This window comes from Peromyscus californicus, unplaced genomic scaffold (assembly GCF_007827085.1).
Source record: "Peromyscus californicus insignis strain IS unplaced genomic scaffold, ASM782708v3 Scaffold_7__1_contigs__length_154581171, whole genome shotgun sequence".
In the NCBI taxonomy this organism is placed as follows: domain Eukaryota; kingdom Metazoa; phylum Chordata; class Mammalia; order Rodentia; family Cricetidae; genus Peromyscus; species Peromyscus californicus.
In genome coordinates, this window is record NW_026294595.1 from 18,892,321 (window position 1) to 18,914,853 (window position 22,533).

At 35.1% G+C, this 22,533-nt stretch overlaps 1 protein-coding gene across 4 annotated transcripts in view; it reads right to left on the minus strand.

Moving 5' to 3' along the window:
* Lrp1b (LDL receptor related protein 1B) overlaps positions 1–22,533 on the minus strand; it is a 1,950,932-nt gene that overhangs the window by 76,647 nt on the left and 1,851,752 nt on the right. For all 4 annotated transcript variants that reach the window (XM_052726598.1, XM_052726596.1, XM_052726595.1 and 1 more), the window contains 4 exons: positions 8,183–8,299; positions 5,540–5,713; positions 3,468–3,593; positions 207–371 (listed from right to left, as the gene is read on the minus strand). In XM_052726598.1, coding sequence (XP_052582558.1) covers positions 207–371; positions 3,468–3,593; positions 5,540–5,713; positions 8,183–8,299 — 582 coding nt within the window. The remainder of the gene's footprint in view (positions 1–206; positions 372–3,467; positions 3,594–5,539; positions 5,714–8,182; positions 8,300–22,533) is intronic.

Genomic DNA, 22,533 nt, shown 5'->3' on the forward strand with positions numbered 1-22,533 from the left:
CAATATGTTTTGTAGTGTCCATTACTATTACTAGACATGAACTTTGATGCAATAAATACATGCATTTGACTTTGATGAACTAGTTTTAAATTTAATTCATGATTATTTCAGCTACATCAAGATTACCAGGTTTTATTTAACTCACATGTTTCACATATTAAGAAAATGCAAGTGATTTGCACATACTGTCTGGGTCAGATATTTACCTAGAGAGGATGGAATGCAGGTCCCTCCATTCTGACAGTAGTTGCTGCAGTGGTTGACTTCACACCGTCCTCCTGAGTAACTGGGCCAGCAGTGGCACCTCAGGTCTCCTTTCTCATTTAAGATGCACCTTCCCCCGTTTTCACAGGACAGTTTGCAGGAGTCATCTAGGCATAAGAAGAAATACACAGACAAGCATGCTGTTCAGAAAAGCCTCAAATAATCCAACAAAATACATGTACTTGAATACTAAAATTTATTTTTTCTCAATGTATAACTAATTTGAAAGTTGAAAAAATGCACAGCAGCTAAAAGCAGATATTTAACTTACATTTTCTTTTTTACAATGTTGTTATCATCTTTATATTTGTTATTAGTAACTAATAGCCCCTATATGTAATATATTTTACACTGGAGACATTGATTTTTCAGTACTATGCTTTATGAAGGGCAATAAAGCTCATTCTTAAAATATCATTGTAATAGAATACTTTCATATAATTTTAAATAGAAGAGAGAAAAAGTTCAGGTTGCAGAACACCTCATCCCAGAACTAATTTCAAAAAAGTCACTGTTCCTATGTGGGTCAATGTGACACAAGTACTCAGGTATTAGTCTTGATGAATTCCTGGTGAACTTATGTTCAATGGGTTAAAAATAAAAGGTCATATTTTGCAGCCACTGTCTCAGAGGAATAATGCATGAGGAAGGTCTTCAGGAAAACAAATAGTGGTTCTCACTAGTTCAATACAAATTAAGTTGAATTCACTTACACACCTTGAAAACTAGAAAAACATTAGTTTTATATCTATTTTATTATTCATGTATTCTTTATCCTACCCCTCAACCTTCATCATCACCTGATATTCCTTTCTAACTCATTCAGGAAACAAACTAAAAGGGGTTGTGAATAAGAACACTAGAGATAAACATTTAAGATACTTTAGGAAGATGAATTCCTAACTGCAGGTATTGTATGAGAATAATCAGACATCCAAAATCTGCACATGATAGGAAATGAGCATTCCAACATCAGGATTTATTAAGAACTAACAACATGACAAGACACTGATAAAACTGAATCTGGGTTATAGTCATCCAAAACTTACATTAATAGTTCTGTATTTAAACAGAAGGCTTCACTTATCAACAGCTAAATAAGACTCAGAAGCCAAGCTGCAACAAGTATAATCAACTTTAGGTAAGAATAGGTAAGTGTTCTACCAAGGCTGAGTAATATTTGAATTTGCAATTTCTTATATGAAGATTAAAAATATTGTGTGCTCATCTTTTGATGACAGTAGCTAGAGAAAGTAACTGATATATGAAAGGCTGAATAATTGGACTATCCTAAACGTTGATATCAGGAAAAGATGATTGAATTTAGCTAAACCGAAAAATGACTGTGAGATCTTATTTATACTCCTAACACATTTTTCTATTTATACAGCAAGAGACCATTTTGAATATATAAGTGGAAATAAAACACAGGAAGATCCTGTGGGACCACTGCTTATTGATGTGTGGTGGGGGGTGGGGTGGAGGGTGAGGTGGGGGCTGGAGCTAGTGAGATAAGGCATTTTCACTTAAGAGAAGTAGTTGATATTTTAAGAAACTGAGTTTCTGAATGGTTGCATACACTGCACACTCCCACACAGCACAGTTCCTTGACCTAGCCAGAAAAAAAAAGAGTGGTGATATTTGAAAATGCTTAATTTTACCAGCACAACTGAGATCACAGGTACTCTAGCTGGTGGGAAATCAACAAAGTATCAGGGTCATCAGGTGCCAGTGACAGAATGTGTTCTGTAACTGGAGCTAGCATGACAATATGAACATCAGGCATGATCCACAGCTCTCTGTTGGGAACTCTAAAACTTGTTACCCACACAGCATTTCTTCACTCTTTTTCCTGACAGTGTGAATGTTTCAGGCTGTCCTCTACATACTCTAATTCCATGTCCTTTCAGAGTTTCTTTCATCTTCGTTAAAATCTAAATCCAAAGTCTTTTATACTTTATTTGAAAATCATATAATATAGGAACTTCAAAGTGACCCTTAAACTTAATAATTATCTGAATCTAATAAGGGTTGAAGTAGGCCCCTGCTATAACAGCCATGGCTGCTCAGATAAACACCACTCACTGGTGTATATCATTCATCATTCCATCTTTTAATTTCTTCAGGTTTACATATTCAGTGTTTAAAGTGTGTACATTAAAACGTTAAAAATACAGTTGACTTAGAGTTTCTTGCTAAGTAAACGAAATACAACCCACAGCCCACAGTGGAAAACAAGGGGCTAGTGGTCTGGAAACGGAGAGGGCAAATGAGGATGAAGACAGTATTCTGAGATGAGCAGTGAATTCTAACAGAGAAAACATAGCAAGGAAGAAATCCTGCTGGGAAGACATCCTAAATTTATCTCTCATTCCAAAATGCTTGCTGTGATCCAAAAGTGCTTTGGAGCATGCTGGTTTTGTCTGTGACATAAAATTTGGTAAGTACTGTGTTTTCTTTTAATAGAATTGTTCCAATTATGACTAATACCTTAAGTTTGAAACAGTTTTATCTACTGCGTATTCAGGAGAAAACTTTTTCTTGTTTCCTTTCTCATCTTACTGTCTTGTTTTGAATCTCAACTTTTAAAACTACTACTTTCTGAAATAATGGTTGTTCTTTCTAAATTTATGATTCAAAAATATAAGCCACATGAAGAAATATTGTCAGCCTCACTTCTTAATTAGTCCTTAGTTTCTAGACTAGTGTTATGCCTTGCTTATAGAAGTTGAAATAGGTATTAGTATCATTCTTACTATTAATAGTATTTAATGTAAGTAACACTTCATATGGCAAGATTAGTGTTCCACATACCAGAAGTAATCAAAGGTATCAAAAATAAATACATTGAAAAAATAAATGGATTTGTGGCTATAATTTACACCTAGAGAGGGAACTCATTCTCAAAATATTATCTATGAAACGAGAGTTATCTAACAGTGCATTTAGATTCAGAGAGTGACTTCTCAGTTCTTGATCCATTGTGCATGTTGAATGCACAGTGTTATGTAAACAAAGGCAAGAAGGTAGAATGCCTTCTGTAGAGATGACAGTTTTTATAAACATTCAAGAGCCACTTACATTAAAGCAGATGAATTGATGGAGAAAATAATACTGCTTAGTTCCAAACCTCATATAAATTCAACCCGACTATTTATGAAATAATTCATCTGACTGTTTATAGAATAACAGAGAATACCCACCTAATAGGCTGTCATCATTGCAGGTTCCATTCATCATAAATTTTCCTTCTGGGCAGACACAAGTGGCCCCAGAAGGATTCAGCAAGCAGAGGAAATCACATGACAAATCCAAGCAAGGATTGGGTACTGATGGAAACAAAATGAAGAAAAACAGAGATGTGTGAGAGAAAAGTTGAAATAAGTTTCAAAAGCATAAAATTCAGCAAGCTGAAATGATGAATTACCAATGTGAAAAAGAAAACAAAGCAATTTTTACTGATGCAATCACATTTTAATATTGACATTCTATTTTACAAGTAATGAAAAATCATTACCCAATACCTTCGTTGACAAGGAATTTGCCCATTCTACAAAGGATAATATTGTTCATTTATCATTAGTTCAGGATTACTTTTCCATAAAGTTAGTTAACTTCTGAATTGAAAGCAACCCACTTCCTTTCTGGTTCAGTTCATGTACAGTTATTTATGATGATTATTTTATCCCCTGGCCCATTATGAATGATGATTTGGTGATTGCCTTTTCCAGAATATTCAAGACACAAACTTAGGTGGCTAGCCTAAATTGAGCTTATAAGACAAGGAATTATAAACGGAGCGCTCTGCTGAATTCTCACTATTTTAATTTCTGATGGACCTTCAAGAACACAAAAAATTAATACAACTTAAGTGTTTGGAGATCCAAACCTTATTTTATAACTTCATCGTATAGTTTTGACAGAAACAGCTTATCACTGATATTCACAAAAACTCAAAATTCATATGCATTTGTAAGTTCAATATATATTTATATAGATAGATAGATACACACACATATATATATGTAAATAGATGATAGGTAGATAGACGATAGACAGATGCATAGATAGATAGATACATAGGTAGGTAGATAAATAGATAGATAGATAATTGGAAATATGTTAAATGATTACCTGCTTACTTTGTGGGAGACTAAGCACTAAATTTATCTAAATGTTTATCTAATGAGCATCTTATGTGGTCAGAGGTGATTCATTGTCTTTTCTAGATTCCAACCATATCATAGAACCTTTCTGTTAAAATCCACTACTCACATCCTACCATGTTTAGGATAGGAATAAATTAACTTTACAGATCTAGCAGTATTAAGTTTTGATTGAGTTAGGCAGAACTATAAGATGGGATGAAGTGTTCTTGTGTGAACCATAGACCCAGCATATGTGGTTTTTAGTAAATGCAGCAGCACAGAGGAGGCACTTCAGGAATTTATGTCATGCTAGAATGTATTCCCGACCATTTCTATAAACATAGTTGTCTTTTCACATAATTTGTAAAACTCAAGATGAAATGTATTTTGACATGCTTTAAAATTGATTATAAATCCAGGCATTGTGGTGCACATCTTTAATCTCAGTACTCAGGAGACAGAGGCAGGCCAATCTCTGAGTTCAAGGACAGCCTGGTCTATCAAGGTGAGTTCCAGGATAGCCAGGCCAGGGCTACAAAGAGAAACCATGTCTTTAAAAAGACTATTAATAAATAGGAACAATTTAATAAATACAACTATGTACACTTATGTTTGAATTTCAACCATAGTTTTTAATTTGTCCTTGAATAATTTTGCAGCATAGCTTCAATATCACAACTTCAATAATTTATTTAATTAATCCTTTCTAGATTAGAAATTTGTTTTTATAATAAATTGTAAACAACATATCAGAGAAGATACAACTATAGAGAAGAGATCTTTGTGAACATTCTTGAGATTGCAGTGGTAATGATATTGTAATCAATGGTTGTGTACAACAGCAGTAAGAAAAGACAATTCATGAATTTTCATAACTCCCTGATAGACCTATATATTTACAAGGTGTTTAAAATAGTTTTTTAAATGGACAATTTTAATTCCAAGAAAATACAGCAGAGTGTTTATATCTCTTATGGCAAAAGTGGATGCTTCCATCTACTTGCTGATTTGAAAAGTCTGGAGACACCAAGGTAAGCTTAGTATATTGGAAATATAAACATAGTTACAGTAATTACAAATATATTATTTTAAGATACATAAGGAAAAGTTTGATATATTTTACTTACGATTTAGTTGTTTATAGCGATGTGATATCAAAACACTCTTTGTTTTGTCAACATCTAAAGCTAGGACCTCTACTGAGCCATGACCAAATTTTTGTACTCTAAATACACCATTTCTAGGTCCTGCTCCATATATATAATCTTCAAAGACATCAATTTTGTGAGGATGTAGCAAACCTGGAATGTTCAAAAGAGAGGAGCTAATGCCAGGGTGAGTACCATCAAGTGCCTTACACAAATAAGTGCCTTAAATAATCATGACTTGATGAAGCAGTTATGTTTTATAATTAATATTTATTAACACACACTGTATGTAAACTCAAACTTTAAAATAGCTAAATTTATCCAAAATCCAATTTACTAGGCTTTTTTGTCAACTTCAAAATTAAAAATATTTTTTAATATTTGCTTTAAGGTGATAAACATGTCATCCAGAACCTATTGAACAAACATCTAAATCACCCATTTGTAGCTCCTTCTAAAATTGTCTGGGGTTATTATATGCCGAACAATTGTCTCTGCTTTGACGTTGACAAGAAGAAAATCAAGTCTCATCTGTAGCATAAAGTTTGCTATTTAGAAAATTCTCATGGATTAAATTATTAGTTGAATTCTGTCACCTGAATTAATTGTTTATTGTGTAATTACAAGATGATTTGAAATAATAAAAATTGTTACCATGGCATACATCTGTAAATGTCAGTACTCATGAGGTTGAACCATAGAGAAGTAAGAGTTTAAGGCCAACACAAGATACAGAATAAGGCATTATCAAACAACAACAACAAAAAGACATTAGTGGACCATTAAGAGGATAGGAAGAAATCCACAGATAGGAAAAATCCCAGGAACTCACAAGATTGTCCTTAGTTAAGACTCATAGCAATGGTGGAGAGGGTGCTTGAACTAGCTTTCCCCTCCACTCAGATTGGTGCCTACCCTAATTGTCTTCATAGAACCTACATCCAGTGATTGATGGAAACAGATGCAGAGACCCACAGCCAAGAACTTGGCCAAGATCCTGGAGTTCAGTTGAAGACAGGGAGGAAGGATTATAAGAGCAAGGTGGGTCAGAATCATGATGGGAAAAACCACAGAGATAGCTGACCAAAGCTAGTGGAAGCTCATGGACTCTGGACTGACAGCTGGGGAGCCTGCATGAGACAGAACTAGGCCCTCTGAATATGGGGTGAAAGTTGCGTGGCTTTATGTGTTTGTGGGTCCCCTGGCCATGGGACCAGGACTTATCCTGTGTAAAGGAACTGGCTTTTTAGAACCCATTCCCTGTGATGCAATGCCTTACTCAGCCTTGATGCAAGAATTAGGGACTAGGTCCAGCCCCAACTTGGTATGCCAGCCTGTGTTGACCTACCTGATGGAGGCCTTACCCTCTATGAGGAGGGAATGGGCATGGGATGGGCATAGGTGGGGGGAGGGGGAGAAGGAGAAGGATGGGCATGGGATGGGGATAGGTGGGACAGGGGTTAGTATGTAAAAGGAAAAAAAATTAATTAAAAAAATTTAATGTTAAAAAAAAGACATTACTGTCTTTTGTTTTAGAAAAGGGATGAAGAGGGGTTGGAAAGATGATTCAGCAGTTAAGAGCACTTGTTGCTCCTGCAGAGAACCTGGGTTCAATTCCCAGCACAACTGGTGTCTCACAAACATCTGTAATTCTACTTTCAAGAGATCTGACTCCCATTATATGACATCCATTGATATGAGACAGGGACATGGTACACACACATACATACAGGCAAAACATCCATATACATTAAGTAAAAAAATTTAAAACCTCAAAAGTATTTTTCCAAGTTCTACCTTTCTTTGCAACACTATCCCAGATTAAAATAAAACTATGGGAATATTTGGTAAATATGTAAGAATGGAAACTGAAAAAAAAACAAACAAAAGAAGCCATGCCAACGGCAATAAAACACTGTTTAATCAAAGATGCCACAGAATTTTCATTCAATTAATTTTTCATCCTCATTTTTATCATAAAAACCATGTGAAAGAAAGTTATATTTAGAGAATATAGTAACAAAAATCTCAACCTTTCAAGTTTACATTGTGCTTGTGGTAAATTATGGAAAGAGAAAGGAAGAGAAAAGAAAAGAACAAAAGATAGAACAAAAATACTTGACAGCCAGGAAAAGAATGTGTAGGGCAATCGGAGGGAACAGAATATGAGAAGACAAGGTTTGAGGTGGGTAGAAAAGCAGAGGGGAAAATGGACACAGCTATGAGCACAGAAGATCCTGCACTGCTGGTGGGAGGGGTACTGGTTGCCACTCAACTTTTCACTGGACCTAATAAGTATGCTCATGATGAAGGACTCATAGTAACATGTTTCCTGCTGCCCATCATCACAATGTCTAATAAAAAAATGATGTTGACTGGTACTAACCATAAATGACTGACAGAATGAAACAGTTTCTGAGCATGGACAGCAAGTTCCCACGTTTGTCCAACTTGAACAGTTCTCTGCCCTGGCCTCTTCAATATACCAGTGGGCCTGAACATTTTAACTAATATAAACATTGCAATTTGAAAGAATTCGAGGAAATCTGGGTTGCAGAATGTCTATACATCTTTGTTTGCGTCATGAATTAATATTCTCAATGACAAAAGAACTCTGCAAACCTTGCTTGCTGCTGACAGAGACCACTGGACTGGAACCATCATACAGGACACTGCCAATGATGGAGAGCTCAAAGTCAGCCCAGTAGATGCGCTCACCGAAGTGATCAACAGTCAGACCTGAGAAACCAACGTGCAGGGACAAATCATACAAAGAAACTGAGGTTACTTACAGTTCAGCTTTACAGTTCATGCTTAATCATGATTGGTGTTTTTCTTTAAGAATCATAAAAATCATCAATTGCATATCACAGTACTGGAGAAAGTAGGTAAAAATGAAGTTCTTTATCTCTGAACGCATATTCAGATGAGATAGCATTCATTTAATAAGTGATTAGAACAATCTTACCCTAACAGGTAAGGTCACCTTAATCATTCTTTTCATACTTACTGAGTTCTTAATTATAGCTAGTTTTACATAATATTTTAGTTTTTATCTTGAGTCATGGAAGTTCTTCGTACAACAATAATTTAAACTTGGTATAACCATCTTTATTTCAAATTTCTTTATAAAGCTCTAGAGCTCAGAATCCAAATATTTAGAAATGTTAGATAAAAGGAAGCCATTAAGAACTGGTCTGAGGGACTGGAGGGATGGCTCTGGGTTAAGGGCACTGACTGCTCTTCCAGAGGAATTGGGTTCCCAATAATTACATGGCAGCTAACAACTGTCTCTAACTCCAAAATCTGACGCTTTCATTTGGACATACATGAAGGCAAACTACCAATGCAAATGCATTTTTAAAAAAAGAACTGGTCTGAGTGTGGAGAGACACATATATGTATGCTTCAACTGAAGACTGATAATCAGAATAGGAGAAAATGAGCATTAAAGTCCCAATTTAAGGTTGTAGTATCACTTGGTATTTTTAATCCTATAGGTTTCTTCTAAGACTATTCATCTTTATTTTCGTAGTCATTCTATGCCAATAACCAACAAAGGACTAAAACAATAAGTCATTAAAAGGCTGTGTTATACTTCTCTGTTGTTTATTTTATAAATATGATTGAGGTTATGACAATATCTTCTCACCAAAAAAAGTATATACTCTATGTTAAAATGTAAAGTTACTCAAGGGTGGAAAAGCAATATCATCTATGGCACATAAATTCTGGAATAAATCTTCAACATTGCCGATGTTTAATTTGTGTGGTAGAGTCTTTACACAGAGTGCATTATGCACCTTGAAAGAACATTGCAATTAAAATGCATTTAGCAGATTAATGTCATGGAGTGTTGGTACATGTGAAGGTCCACTGAATAAAAACCAGTTTTGAATTTGGGTTAGAGTAGAAAAGAAAAACACTGTTGGGTTAAAAGTAATTTGTGAATAATTTTTCAATTCATTGTGTACTTCTAGTTGAAATAAAATCTAAGTATAGAAATGTATTGATCCTTTAGCAGAATAAGGAGATGAACTCTGCCAAGCTAGCCTCTGAGGAATGGTGTAACATAAGTTAAAGTGGAGGCTGTGCTGTGTTGCTTGCTCTTTGAGCTGTCTTTGCTTTTGTATAATTCTAAGTAAAATGAACTCTAAGATCCAGTTTCCTGCTATTGATACCAAGGTCAAGCAAGAAAGGCTTGCTCCTCTTTGCATTTTAGAATGAAGAGGTAAATAAAATAAAACTTCTCCCAAACTAAAATAGTTTTCTATTTCTAGAGTACATTGTTAATTGTGGAAAAGAGTAAACACATGGTTTATTATGTTTATTACAGATTTATTATGAGTACACTTGACCATATCAACTCTTGTCAAGTAGTAAACTATTGGATGGAATAATAGAAAAATAGAAATTATAGAACAAAGAACAAAGGTTTTAGATAAGTGGAACTTATATTACAAAAAAAGAAATCCATAAATCAATAACTGTGCTTTTCCTTAAGACCTTTAGTTTAAAAAAGTCCTTTAAATTAAAAAACTAATAAAGGAATCAACTAACTTTTCTTATAGTAGCAAAAAGTCAAGTTTATATGAAATAACAAGTTCATGTCTACCTTTAAAATATCTCCTCTTTGCTTTTAATAAACTGCCAATAACAACAACAATAAAAGAAAAAGTTTAGTAAGAAAATTTTTTTTAATCTAAACGGTAAATGACGCATCTATATGGTGTGAAATTAGTAGAAATATAGAAAACTTAAAATAAAATGCTGTATCTTTAACCTTTTATTTTCTTGATTTAAAACACAATTACATCATTTCCCCCTGCTCTTTCATCCCTCCAAACACTCTCATTTCCCCCTTCATCCTTGCTTCCTCTCATATTCATGGCTTCTTTATCCTTGTTGATTTGTATATAATATGTGATATATATATATATATGCATATACATGTAACATATTGGTACATAAATATATAAATACAACATGCTGAGTTTCGCATTTAGTGTTGCTTCTATGGCATGACTTCATGGCTGACAACTTCTTTATTGGAAAATCAATTGTGGGTTTAACCCAGAGGAAGACTAGCTCTTTCACCCTCAGTATTTCTTCATTTTCTGGAGGTTTCCATCTATGGGTATAGCTCCTCACACTTTCCTTTTCTTCCTGAGCATGTCTCTGGGTGTTGTCCCTATTCAGGTGAATCAGGTATGACATTATTGCAGTTTGAAAATGTCATAAATGTTAAAGTACAATAGGCTGTAACGCAGAGCAGCAGACTGCCAGAGCTGTTGTTTGAGCATGGCATTGTCCACAATGGCTAGGCCGCCACTACATTTTAGGGATTTTAAAATGTTTTGTAACTCTGAAATTTTCAAAGAGCCTTAATTAATTGATAATTTCACTTTCATAAGTAACACACTGATAGCAAATGACAATAAAACACCATAAACCACTGCTTTGTATTCCACTCTTTATGTACACTTTACATGTAGGAGATGTTTGTTTATACAAATATATCCACTGAGATACTTTTGCATAGATATTTTTTCTTTCCTGTGTATCCCCAGTATCTTAGATATCTTTGTGACAATTTTATCTCCATTTCTTGGTGTACATAAATACCTATTCTAAGCCCAAATTTAAACATCAAATTAAAATGAAGAACTATTATAATGTCTCTTTGTGTCCATTTTTATAATTTTTCTTTATGTTGTGGCATTATAGAAATGTTACATTTTTCCTAACCATTCAGGGTTAAGCACATGATTGACATATAGTACATTTAATTATGGCATATATTTCAAAAGGTACAGATATACCTACTAGACGAGCAGTGGGAATAGCCATGAATGTGTATCTATCCATTTATCTGATTTATCTCTGCCAGTCTAATTGAAACACAAGTTCTAGGTTCAGTGAAAGACAATCTTTTTTTTTTTTAATCAGTGAAACATATTTTAAACTTTATTATTTTTTTACAGCATAAACAATTTAATTTAAAAGTGAGCAAATGACATAAGTAGCCATTTTTCAAAAGAACATATACAAATGACCATAAGATACATGAAGAACACTAAAAATTATTAGCAATAAAGGAAATGCAAATCAAAACCACAATTATCTATCTTAACAATAATGGCCACAGTCATAAAAATAGAAATTAACAAATGTTAAGTGAAGATGTTGAGAAATAAGAGCTCTGAATATATCTGATGAGAATGTAAGTTCATTATGGAAAACAGTATCAGGGTTCCAAAAAAGAAACATAAATTGAAATAATATGACACTCTGGATATCTGTTCAGAGAAATTAAATCAAGATATCAATGACATAGCTGTCCTACTGTGTGAATTGTAACAATGTTTAACTGGAAAAGTTAAAGTTAAACATTGAAGAATAAAGGTGTTTTTTATTTTTTTTGCAAAATCATTGATTTATGACTCAGGATTATTGCTAGCTAGCTTTACATCTTTTTTTATTTTATTTTACAATATAATTTAATTCTACATATCAACCTTGGGTTCCCTTGTTCTCCCCCCTCCTGCCCCCCTCCACTTTCCCCCATCACACCCCCCATTCCCACTTCCTCCAGGGCAAACACTCCCCCGAGGATTGAGATCAACTGGTAGACTCAGTCCAGGCAGGTCCAGTCCCCTCCTCCCAGGCTGAGCCAAGCGTCCCTGCATAAGCCCCAGGTTTCAAACAGCCAACTCATGCACTGAGCACAGGACCCAGTCCCACTGCCTGGATGCCTCCCAAACAGATCAAGCCAATCAACTGTCTCACCTATTCAGTTGGCCTGATCCAGTTGGGGGCCCCTCAGCCATTGGTTCATAGTTCATGTGTTTCCATTTGTTTGGCTATTTGTCCCTGTGCTTTATTCAACCTTGGTCTTAACAATTCTTGCTCATATAAACCCTCCTCTTCCTCACCAATTGGACTCCTGGAGCTCCACCCGGGCCTGGCCGTGGATCTCTGCATCCAGTTCCCTCAGTCATTGGATGGGGTTTCTAGCACGACAATTAGGGTGTTTGGTCATCCTATCACCAGAGTAGGTCAGTTTGGGCTGTCTCTTGACCACTGCCAGCAGTCTGTTGTGGGTTATCTTTGTGGATTTCTGTGGGCCTCTTTAGCACTTTGCTTCTTCCTATTCTCATGTGGTCTTCATTTACCATGGTCTCCTATTCCTTGTTCTCCGTCTCTGTTCTTGATCCAGCTGGCATCTCCCGCTCCCCCAAGCTCTCTTTCCCTCGACCCTTGTCCTTCATTACCCCCACTCATGTCCAGGCGGTTCATGTAGATCTCATCCTTTTCTCCGTCATTGGGCGATCCCGTCGAAAGACAATCTTAAGTACCAGCAAATATGTACTTCTGTATTCTTGATTCATATATTTTGATAAATATTTCATTATTTAGATTCAAACTACATTAGTGATACTTGTCCTACACATTTAGAGTTAAGTTTCATGCATATATGTTTATGACCATATTAGTAAAAAAGAACACGTCAATGAGAAGCAAAAGAGTTCTAAAAATGTATTCAATTTATATAAACAGAGAATTTTTATTACTGAATACAAAGTCTTTGCTAAATGAAGCAGGCAATTACAAGAGGTCCAAGAGCCATTGCATCATTTTCTATTCCTTCTACAACTGCCCCAATTTGAGGAAGATAGAGGCAACACAGCATCTCTTCATCAAAGGATATGGTACTCAAATCAATCTCTCACAGTCTTACATAATCCACTACCAAAAGGAGAATTCAAAGGTGTCCCTAGTCTGATGTGTCACTCATTACTCAAAACAGATCAATGGGCACTTTTCCACTCTCATGTAATCATGACATACTTATGCTGAATAGGCATGTGGCAAAAAAGGAAGGAAGCAAGTCATATCTCTGCTGTGGAGGTGAATGCCTGTCATTCTCCACACACTGGCCTAAATATGAAAACTGGTCATGCCTCTTATGCTGATTATAGTACTAGATTAAAAATAAGTAAGATGCCATTTGTGTTTATGGGGACTTAGATGCTTTTCAATTGATTAAAACCTTAAAGTTGTAGATGTCCATTTGTGCATTGAACACCTAATTTCTCTTAAGTGCAGGCTAATTTAATCTCTTTAATATACTACCAGGGTTTTAAAGAATATAAATGAGGTTTTTGAGTCATTTACAATAAAGAGAATATAGAATATTAACACATATAGAATATATATGTTAATATATAGAATATTTAAGAGTTAATAGTACATTGCATCATTAAAACCATAGCTAAAGGAATTCCAAGAGTCATGGAAGTAAGTGCTATAAATTTCAGAAAACTGACATGATTTCATGAAGGAGGCAATTTTGCAATGAAAGTTCTTGTTGTATCCTATTTGAATAGATGATAGACATTTAACCAGATTAAATACAGGGGTCATATAAATGCACAGAGACAAGTTTATATCTATCCTAACTGTTCATCTACTTGATACAATCTGAACTGTTCAAAGTATTTTCCATAACTAAATTTACTGTATGTTATTCACATAATTAGATCTTAGTGGATAATAGAAATGCTACATTTCTATGACACTACAACTTAAAAAGCAAAGTACACATAGATAAAGAGACTTTATGATATTTACTCATTTTACTATGATATCAAATTTTGAAGTTAGAGCAAATATTTATATACACCAAGAAAAATGGAAAGAAAGTTGTTACAAAGAAGTCTGAAATAGTAGGAAAACATGAACAGTGAATGTACTCAGATGCAAAGTATCTCAATGAATATATTTGTATAAGTACATATCCTCCCACATGTAAAGTACACAAAGAGCAGGTATTTCATTATCAGTTTCTATTTGAGTGCTTATTGTGAAAGTTAAATTAGGCTCAAGCACAGGCAATGCCTGACTGAAGAACAGGTATGCTTCCCTTGGACCTTCTCCACTCTCTGTTACCCCAGACCCAATTCTCACAGTCGCTCACAGCTCTGCAACAGAATATCAGATTCAGGTTTTCCTCCCCAGTGTGCATGACTCTTGTTTATATGGTGGCTAAATTGAAAGGTTTGCATATTTTGAACCATCCCTGCATTTCTGAGATGAAGCCTACTTGATCATCATGGATATTTTTGATGTGTTCCTGGATTTGGTATACAAGTATTTTATTGAGTATTTTTGCATCTTTGTTTATAAAGAAACTTGGTCTATAATTATTTTTCTTTGTTGAGTCTTTCTATGATTTGAGTATCAGGATAACTGTGACCTCATAAAATGAATTGGGCAATTTTGTTCTCTTTATATTTTATGGAATAAATAGAGGAGGATTAGAAATAACTCTTTTTTTGAATAGCTGATAGAATTCTGCACTAAATCCATGTCTCTGGGTAATTTTCTGTTGGGAGATTTTAGTGACTACTTCTACTTCGTTAGGGGTTATAGGTTTATTTAAATTGTTTAGCTGATCTTTATTTAACTTTGCTAAGTGGTATTCAAAGATTTTCTAGGTTAGTGGAGTACAGGTTTCTAAAATATGTCTTTATGATTCTCTGTATTTCCTTGGTATCTGTTCTTATGTCCCTTTTTTATTTCTGATTTCCCATCAACATTCCAACACAATTCTTTTCAGATCTTGAAAGGACAATTCTAAACTTCATGTGGAAAAAGAAAAAACCCAGAATAGCTAAAATAATTCTGAACAACAACAACAAAAAACTACTGGAGGTACCATCATCCCTGAATTCAAGTAGTACTATTGAGATATGTTAATAAAAACTGCATTGTATTGACATAAAAACAGACATGTTGATCAAAGGAATCTAACCAAAGACCAAGATATAAATTCCCACACCTATGGACACATGATTTTTGATAGAGAAGCCAGAAATATAAACTGTAAAAAAAAGACATCTTTAAAAAATTGTGCTGGATATCTGCATGTACAAGTGTGAAAATGGATTTATCACCTACACAATTTAAATCCAGGTGGATCAAAGACTTGAATATAAAACCAGACACACTGAATCTGATAGAAGAGAAAGTGAGGAACAGTCTTGAATGCATTGGTACAGGAATACTAATAGCACAATCACTCAGATCAACAATTAATTACTTGGACCTCATGAAACTGAGCAGCTTCTGTAAGTCAAAGGACACTCTCAGTTATAAAAAGAGGTAGCCTACAGAATGGGAAAAGATTTTTTATCAACTTCATATCCATTAGAATTTGAATATTCAAAATATATAAATAACTCAAGAATACAGGTATTAAAAAGTCAAATAAAACAATTAACAAATGAGGTAAAGATCTAAACAAAGATTTCACAATAAAGGAATCTGAAATGGCTGAGAAACAATTAAAGAAATGTTTAACATTCTTAGCTATTAGGGAAATGAAAATCAAAACTACTTGGAAATATCTGTCAGAATGTCCAAGATCAATAACACAAGTAAAAGTTCATGCTGGTGAGGATTTGGAGCAATTGGAACATTCCTCCATTGCTTGTGGGTGTGCAAATTTGTACAGCCACTATCAAAATTAATATCGTGTTTCCTCAGAAAGTTGTGAATCAATCTATCTCAAGAACCAGCTATACCACTCTTGGGAATATACCCAAAGGATGTTCCATCCAATTACAAGGACATGTGGTCAACTATGGTCATAGCAGCTTCATTATAATAGTGGAAACTGGAAACAATCTAGATGTCCCTCAACAGAAGAAAAGATAAAGAAATTCTGGTACATTTAAATAAAGTAGTATTACTTAGCTGTTAAAAAAATACATCATGAAATTTGTAGTCAAATGGATTTGACTAGAAAAAAACATCTAGAGTGAGGTAACCTAGATACAGAAAGATAAGTATGGTGTGTATACACTAATAAGTGAGTATTAGCTATTAGGTAAATGATAACCAAGCTACACTCCAGGAATCCAGAGAGGTTAGTAAAGAGGAGGGATATAGGGGAGAAGCATGGATCTCCCTAGGATGGAAAATAAGAGTCTGCAGGTACACTAATGGCAGTAAGGAAAGGAAGCAGGAGGAATCAGGTGGGAGGGATGGAGTTAAAGGGTGTGGGGAGAAAGAGTTGGAATCAGAAGGCATTTAGGGGACTATGTGGAAAGCTAGTACGGTGGAAACTTCAGTGGAATCTGAGGGTACCACTAGAGAGGACTCCTAGTAATGGGGATAGCCAGTCTTAACTGGCCCTCTTTTGTAGCCAGGCATAGCTTATTGATTGGTGCTCTGTCCAGTCATCATCACAGAGGCTTCTTATGACAGGAGATGGGAACACATGCAGGAAACCATAGCCACAGCCAGACATTATGCAAAGAGATTCTAAATTAGAGTTCTTCATTGGGTCCTTGTAGCTAAAGCTTTCAAGAGAGATCTTTTAATTGGAAGAGGTGATAGTTCATCAACCAGCATGACCAGGCAATTTAAACTAATTTATCCCACTAACAAATGCTTTTCATTTAATCAGATATAACTTGCCCAAAGCGAACCTCCCCAAAGTTAGGAAGGGGTTTTGTTTTTGTCTTTCAGGAGAACGAAGGCTAAGGAATCTGAAGGACACTGGACAAATGAGACATCTGAAAATAAAGGACAAATCATCTAGAAAAAAAATGCCCCAAAGTTGAAGAGGAACTTTGGATGACTGTCCAGTTAGGCAGCTGTTTTTGTCATTCTAGATTTTTGGAAGTTGCTTACAATGCTCTTCCTGTTTACTTAGGTAATATTATATCCTTCTGAGGTCTTTGATGTAGTTGAATATTAAATAGTTATAATTTTTCTTGGTTATGATAAAAGATAAGTTAGATATAAAACTTTAGATTCACAATATAGGATAGATAGAATATTTTCTTTAATTTTCCAAATACAAATAGATTAGATACTGTAACTGTAATTCTTGCTTGATAACTGTTCTGTTATATATAATTTTACTATGTTAAAGTTAAAACTTTCCTTTTTAATTAAACAGAAAAGGTGAAATGCTGTAGGATAATTCTTTTGTACACTGGTTTAATAAAGTGCTGATTGGCCAGTAGCCAGGCAGGAAATATAGGTGGGATAAGCAGACAAGGAGAATTCTTGGGAGAGGAAGGGCAAGCCAGGAGTCACCAGCCAGACACTTAGGAAGCAAGATGTGAAGGCAGAACGGAGAAAAGCACCAAGCCACGTGGCTAAACATTGATAGGAATTATGGGTTAATTTAAATGTAAGAGCTAGTCAGTGATAGGCTTGAGCTAATGACTGAGCAGTTTTAGTTAATATAAGCTTCTGAGTGATTATTTGGGTCTGACCAGCTGTGGGCTGGGCAGGATATAGAAAGACTTTCAACTACAGGTCTTTCTCCTGGGAGATCAGGGAACCCATGGAAGAGGAGGAGAGACTGTATGAGTCATAATGGATGGAAGACACGAGGAGAACATGGTCCACTGAATAAACTAAGCAGGGCTCACCTGGTCTCATAGAGAGTAAAACAGCAAGCAAGTGGCCTGTACCAGGTCATCTGCATATGTGTTATGACTGTATGTTTGTTGTTTTTGTGAGACTACTAACAGTGTGAATGAGTGTATCTCTGACTCTTTTGTCTGCTCTTGAGACTCTTTTCTTCCTATTGGGTTACCTTGTTCAGCCTGGATATGAGGGCTTTGCCCTGTCTTGTAGTAATTTGTTTAGTAGTGTTTGACTGTTGTCTCTTGGAGGCCTACTTCTTTCTGAAGATGAAATGGAGGAAGAGTGGATCTGGGGAAGAGTGGAGGTGTAGGGGAGCTAGGAGGAGTGGAAGAAGGGGAAGCTGTAGTTGGGATACATTGTTTGAGAGAAGAATCTATTTTCAATAATATAAATATTATGAAGAAAACTATTTTCAATAAAAGAAAAAATAATAAACTGAAACATGTTTTTAAAAATAAGTCACTAGATAACTCTTAAAAATTAAGTTATCTGTTATTTCCTAAATATTTCTGAGATTTGCTTTGATATCTTTGTGTTTCAAAAACTGCTGCAATGAATACACTCAGAGGTGGTCAGACATTGCAAAGGTAAAGACAAGAAATAAGAATAAAAACCAGTTTTATATATTGAGTCACCATTTGCTTCCTACTGTTTCAGTGTTTTGTTGCCAGTCACACCATGCAGTTCTGTTTAAGATGGCCAGAATATTTTTTCCTTCCATCACACAACAATATTATCCCTGGTCCCTGTCACCAGAACTCTTCCTCTTCTTCCATTGTCCCCAGTCCATGGTCATCATTATTCCACCCTCAGCTTGTTATGATAGCAACATTTTAAAATAATAAATGGCATAGTGTGCCTCACAAATGTCTGTAAACCTATTCAATAAAATGGTCACTTATTAAACAGATGGCTGAGAAATAAAAGTGACAGATATTTAAAGATGATTTGTGAATTTCTTCATCTTCCAGAATTTTAACTTTTGTGTAAAACAATTTAAACTAAAAAAAATTCGTAAATTATTATTGATACTGAGGATAAAGTTTTAATGTGTATTCATTAATTATTGTGGATATTGTAAGGGATATCTATTTAAGGCTTTGCCACAATATACAGAAATTAATTTATTTACTTTTTAAAAAGCATGCTTTATGTTTAGTGTGAGGGTTTGAATGAGTACAGTCCATACAGGGTAGCATATTTGAATATTTAGTTCCCAGTTGGTATAATATTTAGGAAGAAATACTATGTGCTACCCTGTTGGAAAAGGGGAGGTTTCAAACAGGCCCAGTCTTGCTCTCTTTCACTGTGGATCAGACATAAACTTTCACCTACTGCTTTAGTGTTTTGCCTGACTTCCTGCAACCATGCTTCCCATGATGATGTCCATGGACTAATGTTCTGAAACTGTAAGCAAGCCCCCAATTAAATGCTCTCTTTTGAAAGTGTGTCTCTTCACAGAAGTCGAAGAGCAAATAAGACATATAATAATACAGTTAGTTAAATGTTAAACAACCTTATAATGATTTTGTGTAGTTTTAAACAGAAGAACAAAAAGACTTTTTAGGTTCTAATTTCTTTATTACCTCTAAAGCAGATTGGAAATTCAATCCGTTTTAATGTATAATTTATATATTTACTGGGAATTATACATGAAGTAAATTATGGCACTCATTTGCAAATAAGAGAAATTGACAGTCAAATCTTCCTCAGCTTGCTCAATTTTATATCAAGCCCATGTAAGTAGAAGGTCTGTAGCCTTCTTGCCCCAGGTATTTCTTCTGTCAGGCATGTACTGTGCCCAACAGCATCTACTATTTTCCTTTAGCTATGATATCACTGAAATTTAGGTTCCTGTGCTCAGACTCCTTTTGAGTCACTTTCAAACTTGACTTTCTAAAATAGTCTGTTTCTTGAGCCTCATTTCTGAATCCCTCCTCCATCTTAACAATGCTAGCAACTTCTGTTGTATTGATTCCCCACATCAAAATTTAGAGTTCTGAGTTCCAACACTAAAACTTATAGCTTTTGTGAAATATTTCCATTAAGATAACTTACCCTTTTCTGTAGTGGAGAGACAACATCAAACATCCTGTACTCAGGTACCACCCCTGTAAAAGCCTACTTAGTGTCCTAACTATGTTGTTATACTCCCATCTCCCCCACTGTTATATACTTCTGGTTGTGCTCTCATTATTTTCCATGCTGTTATACGTCTGATAATTGATGTTTACAATACACTTATTTTTTCTGTGCCACTTTAGCCCTCTATGCTAGGCAGGGTTGTAGGCACAGGGCAGGTTTCTATTTTTTATTTCAAATTTTAAGAATCATGCCTACTACATATTGAGTGGTCAATATGTATTAGTTGATGAACTGAACAAACCATCTAGAAGTCTGTTTCTGTGAGTAGAATAGATGTTATCACAGCAAAAATTCTAAGCTGAAAAGATTATGCACACTATCAAAGGGATAGATAGCCTCTTATCTACTGTTTCTGAATAACCATATCTTGTTTCAACTTAATAAGAAACAGTAGTCCCATCATGATATCTGACTCTGGACCTAGGGCCTGAACTTTCCTCACATCCCCCCACTGTTCTATTTTTTATCTTTCTTTTTATGGTATTAAAGAATTCCAAAAACTTCTGTCCCCCTATACAGCAGTAAAAAAATAATAAATAAATCGTGGGTACCTGCAGGGTCCTCTAAAGCATGAAAGAACTAGTTCTTCTCTTCATCTAAGCCTTATCCTGTGTTAGTTCATAATTTGTTTACTCTGCTGCTTGGCTTTTCTTCAATTCCACCTCTTACCTTGGGACCCTCTAAGAACATCTGCTAATTTTTATTGTGAAATTTCCCAGGGTCTGCTCTTTGTCATGTTCAAGGAAAGAATTTTAACATTCCACTTTTTCCAAGACTCTTTTTTTCTATTGTAGTTGAAGTGACATCTTTGTGTCAGTGCATTCCATCAGTGTCATTTACATGAGATGTGTGCGTACACGTGCAAACACAATCTTGTTTTTATGGTACACTATTTGAGAGGTTAAACTTCATGAGTGCAGGAATCTATACTTCCAACGATTGTAGTATATGACAGACAGTGAACATGTGGTACTTTTTAATAATAAGGAAGTACAATGGTGTACATGATGAAGAAAATATGCAGTTTTAGTATTTTTCATCTTTAACCTGTCTTTGATATGTTTATGGCCTCTTCATCAATCCTCATATACACTTAACAAACATAACTACACTATGTCTGCTTTGTCTAACAGGCACATATTCCCATCCACACATTCATGTCACAGTATTCTTTGACAAAGAAACTAATCTCTCAGTGTCTGTGAACACTCGGTGCATTGGACAAGTGCTTCCAAAGCAATATAAATAACACCTCAAGTTACTCACATTACCAACTAAGAAAAAATGGCAGAATAATTTATTATTGGCTGCAAAGTCATGTCTAATCATGACTGTATTTAAGAGTCTGTTTTTTTTGTTTGTTTGTTTGTTTTTTGAGACAGGGTTTCTCTGTGTGGCTTTGCGCCTTTCCTGGAACTTGCTTTGGAGACCAGGCTGGCCTCGAACTCACAGAGATCTGCCTGCCTCTGCCTCCCAACTGCTGGGATTAAAGGCGTGTGCCACCACCACCCGGCAAGAGTCTGTTTTTACTTCATGATATCTTACATACCCTGTTTTCTTCTGGAAGGGTTATGAATTCAGACGTAGTAAAACATGCTACATGTGCTATAGTGGAGCCTCTGCCTCAGAGCTCTATGTTGGTTAACACATACAGAATTGTTTTAACTCTTTTACTTTCATTGCTTGCTTTGCTAATGCTGTTACCAACGTCACAGGAAATAACTTCATTCTGAGTTACATACTTAAAAGTAAATGATCCCTTGAAATTCAGAACTCAGTGTTTTGCATTCTCAAAAATAGCATTATAAAAAATAACATCGTGCTATATTACCTGCCCATGTTTCAAATATCTCTTAATCCTTCAAACAGTCCAAGTAGCACCCTTTACAATATTTTTTCTATTAAAGATAATGTTTTTTTCCCTCTGAATACTGCAATATTGTAAAACATGAAACAACTTTCACAATTTGCAAAAACCTATACTTACTTAGGAATATTTCTGATTCATTTTATTATTCTTCTGGGTAAATATTTCAACAATCAGTGCCAATCTTTCACTAATTATTTAATGTTGATTTGGGTAACATGGAAGATTTTCCATATGGACATATCACAAGATCCACTGAGGAGATACTGTGGTGCCTGCTCAGATAACCTATAATATACTAGGCAGGTAGATTTCATCTCAAATTGCAGCTTTAAAAGCTTGGGGCTCACTCTTGATCTTCTTCTCTAAACAATTTGCTAAACTGATTGGTACACAATGGTTGGGAAGTTACTCTTCTAATACCACCATCCCAATACTGCTCCAATGCAAAGATACCTGTTTATACTCCCTCCAATAAGCAATTCTATGAATATTTATTAATTATCAA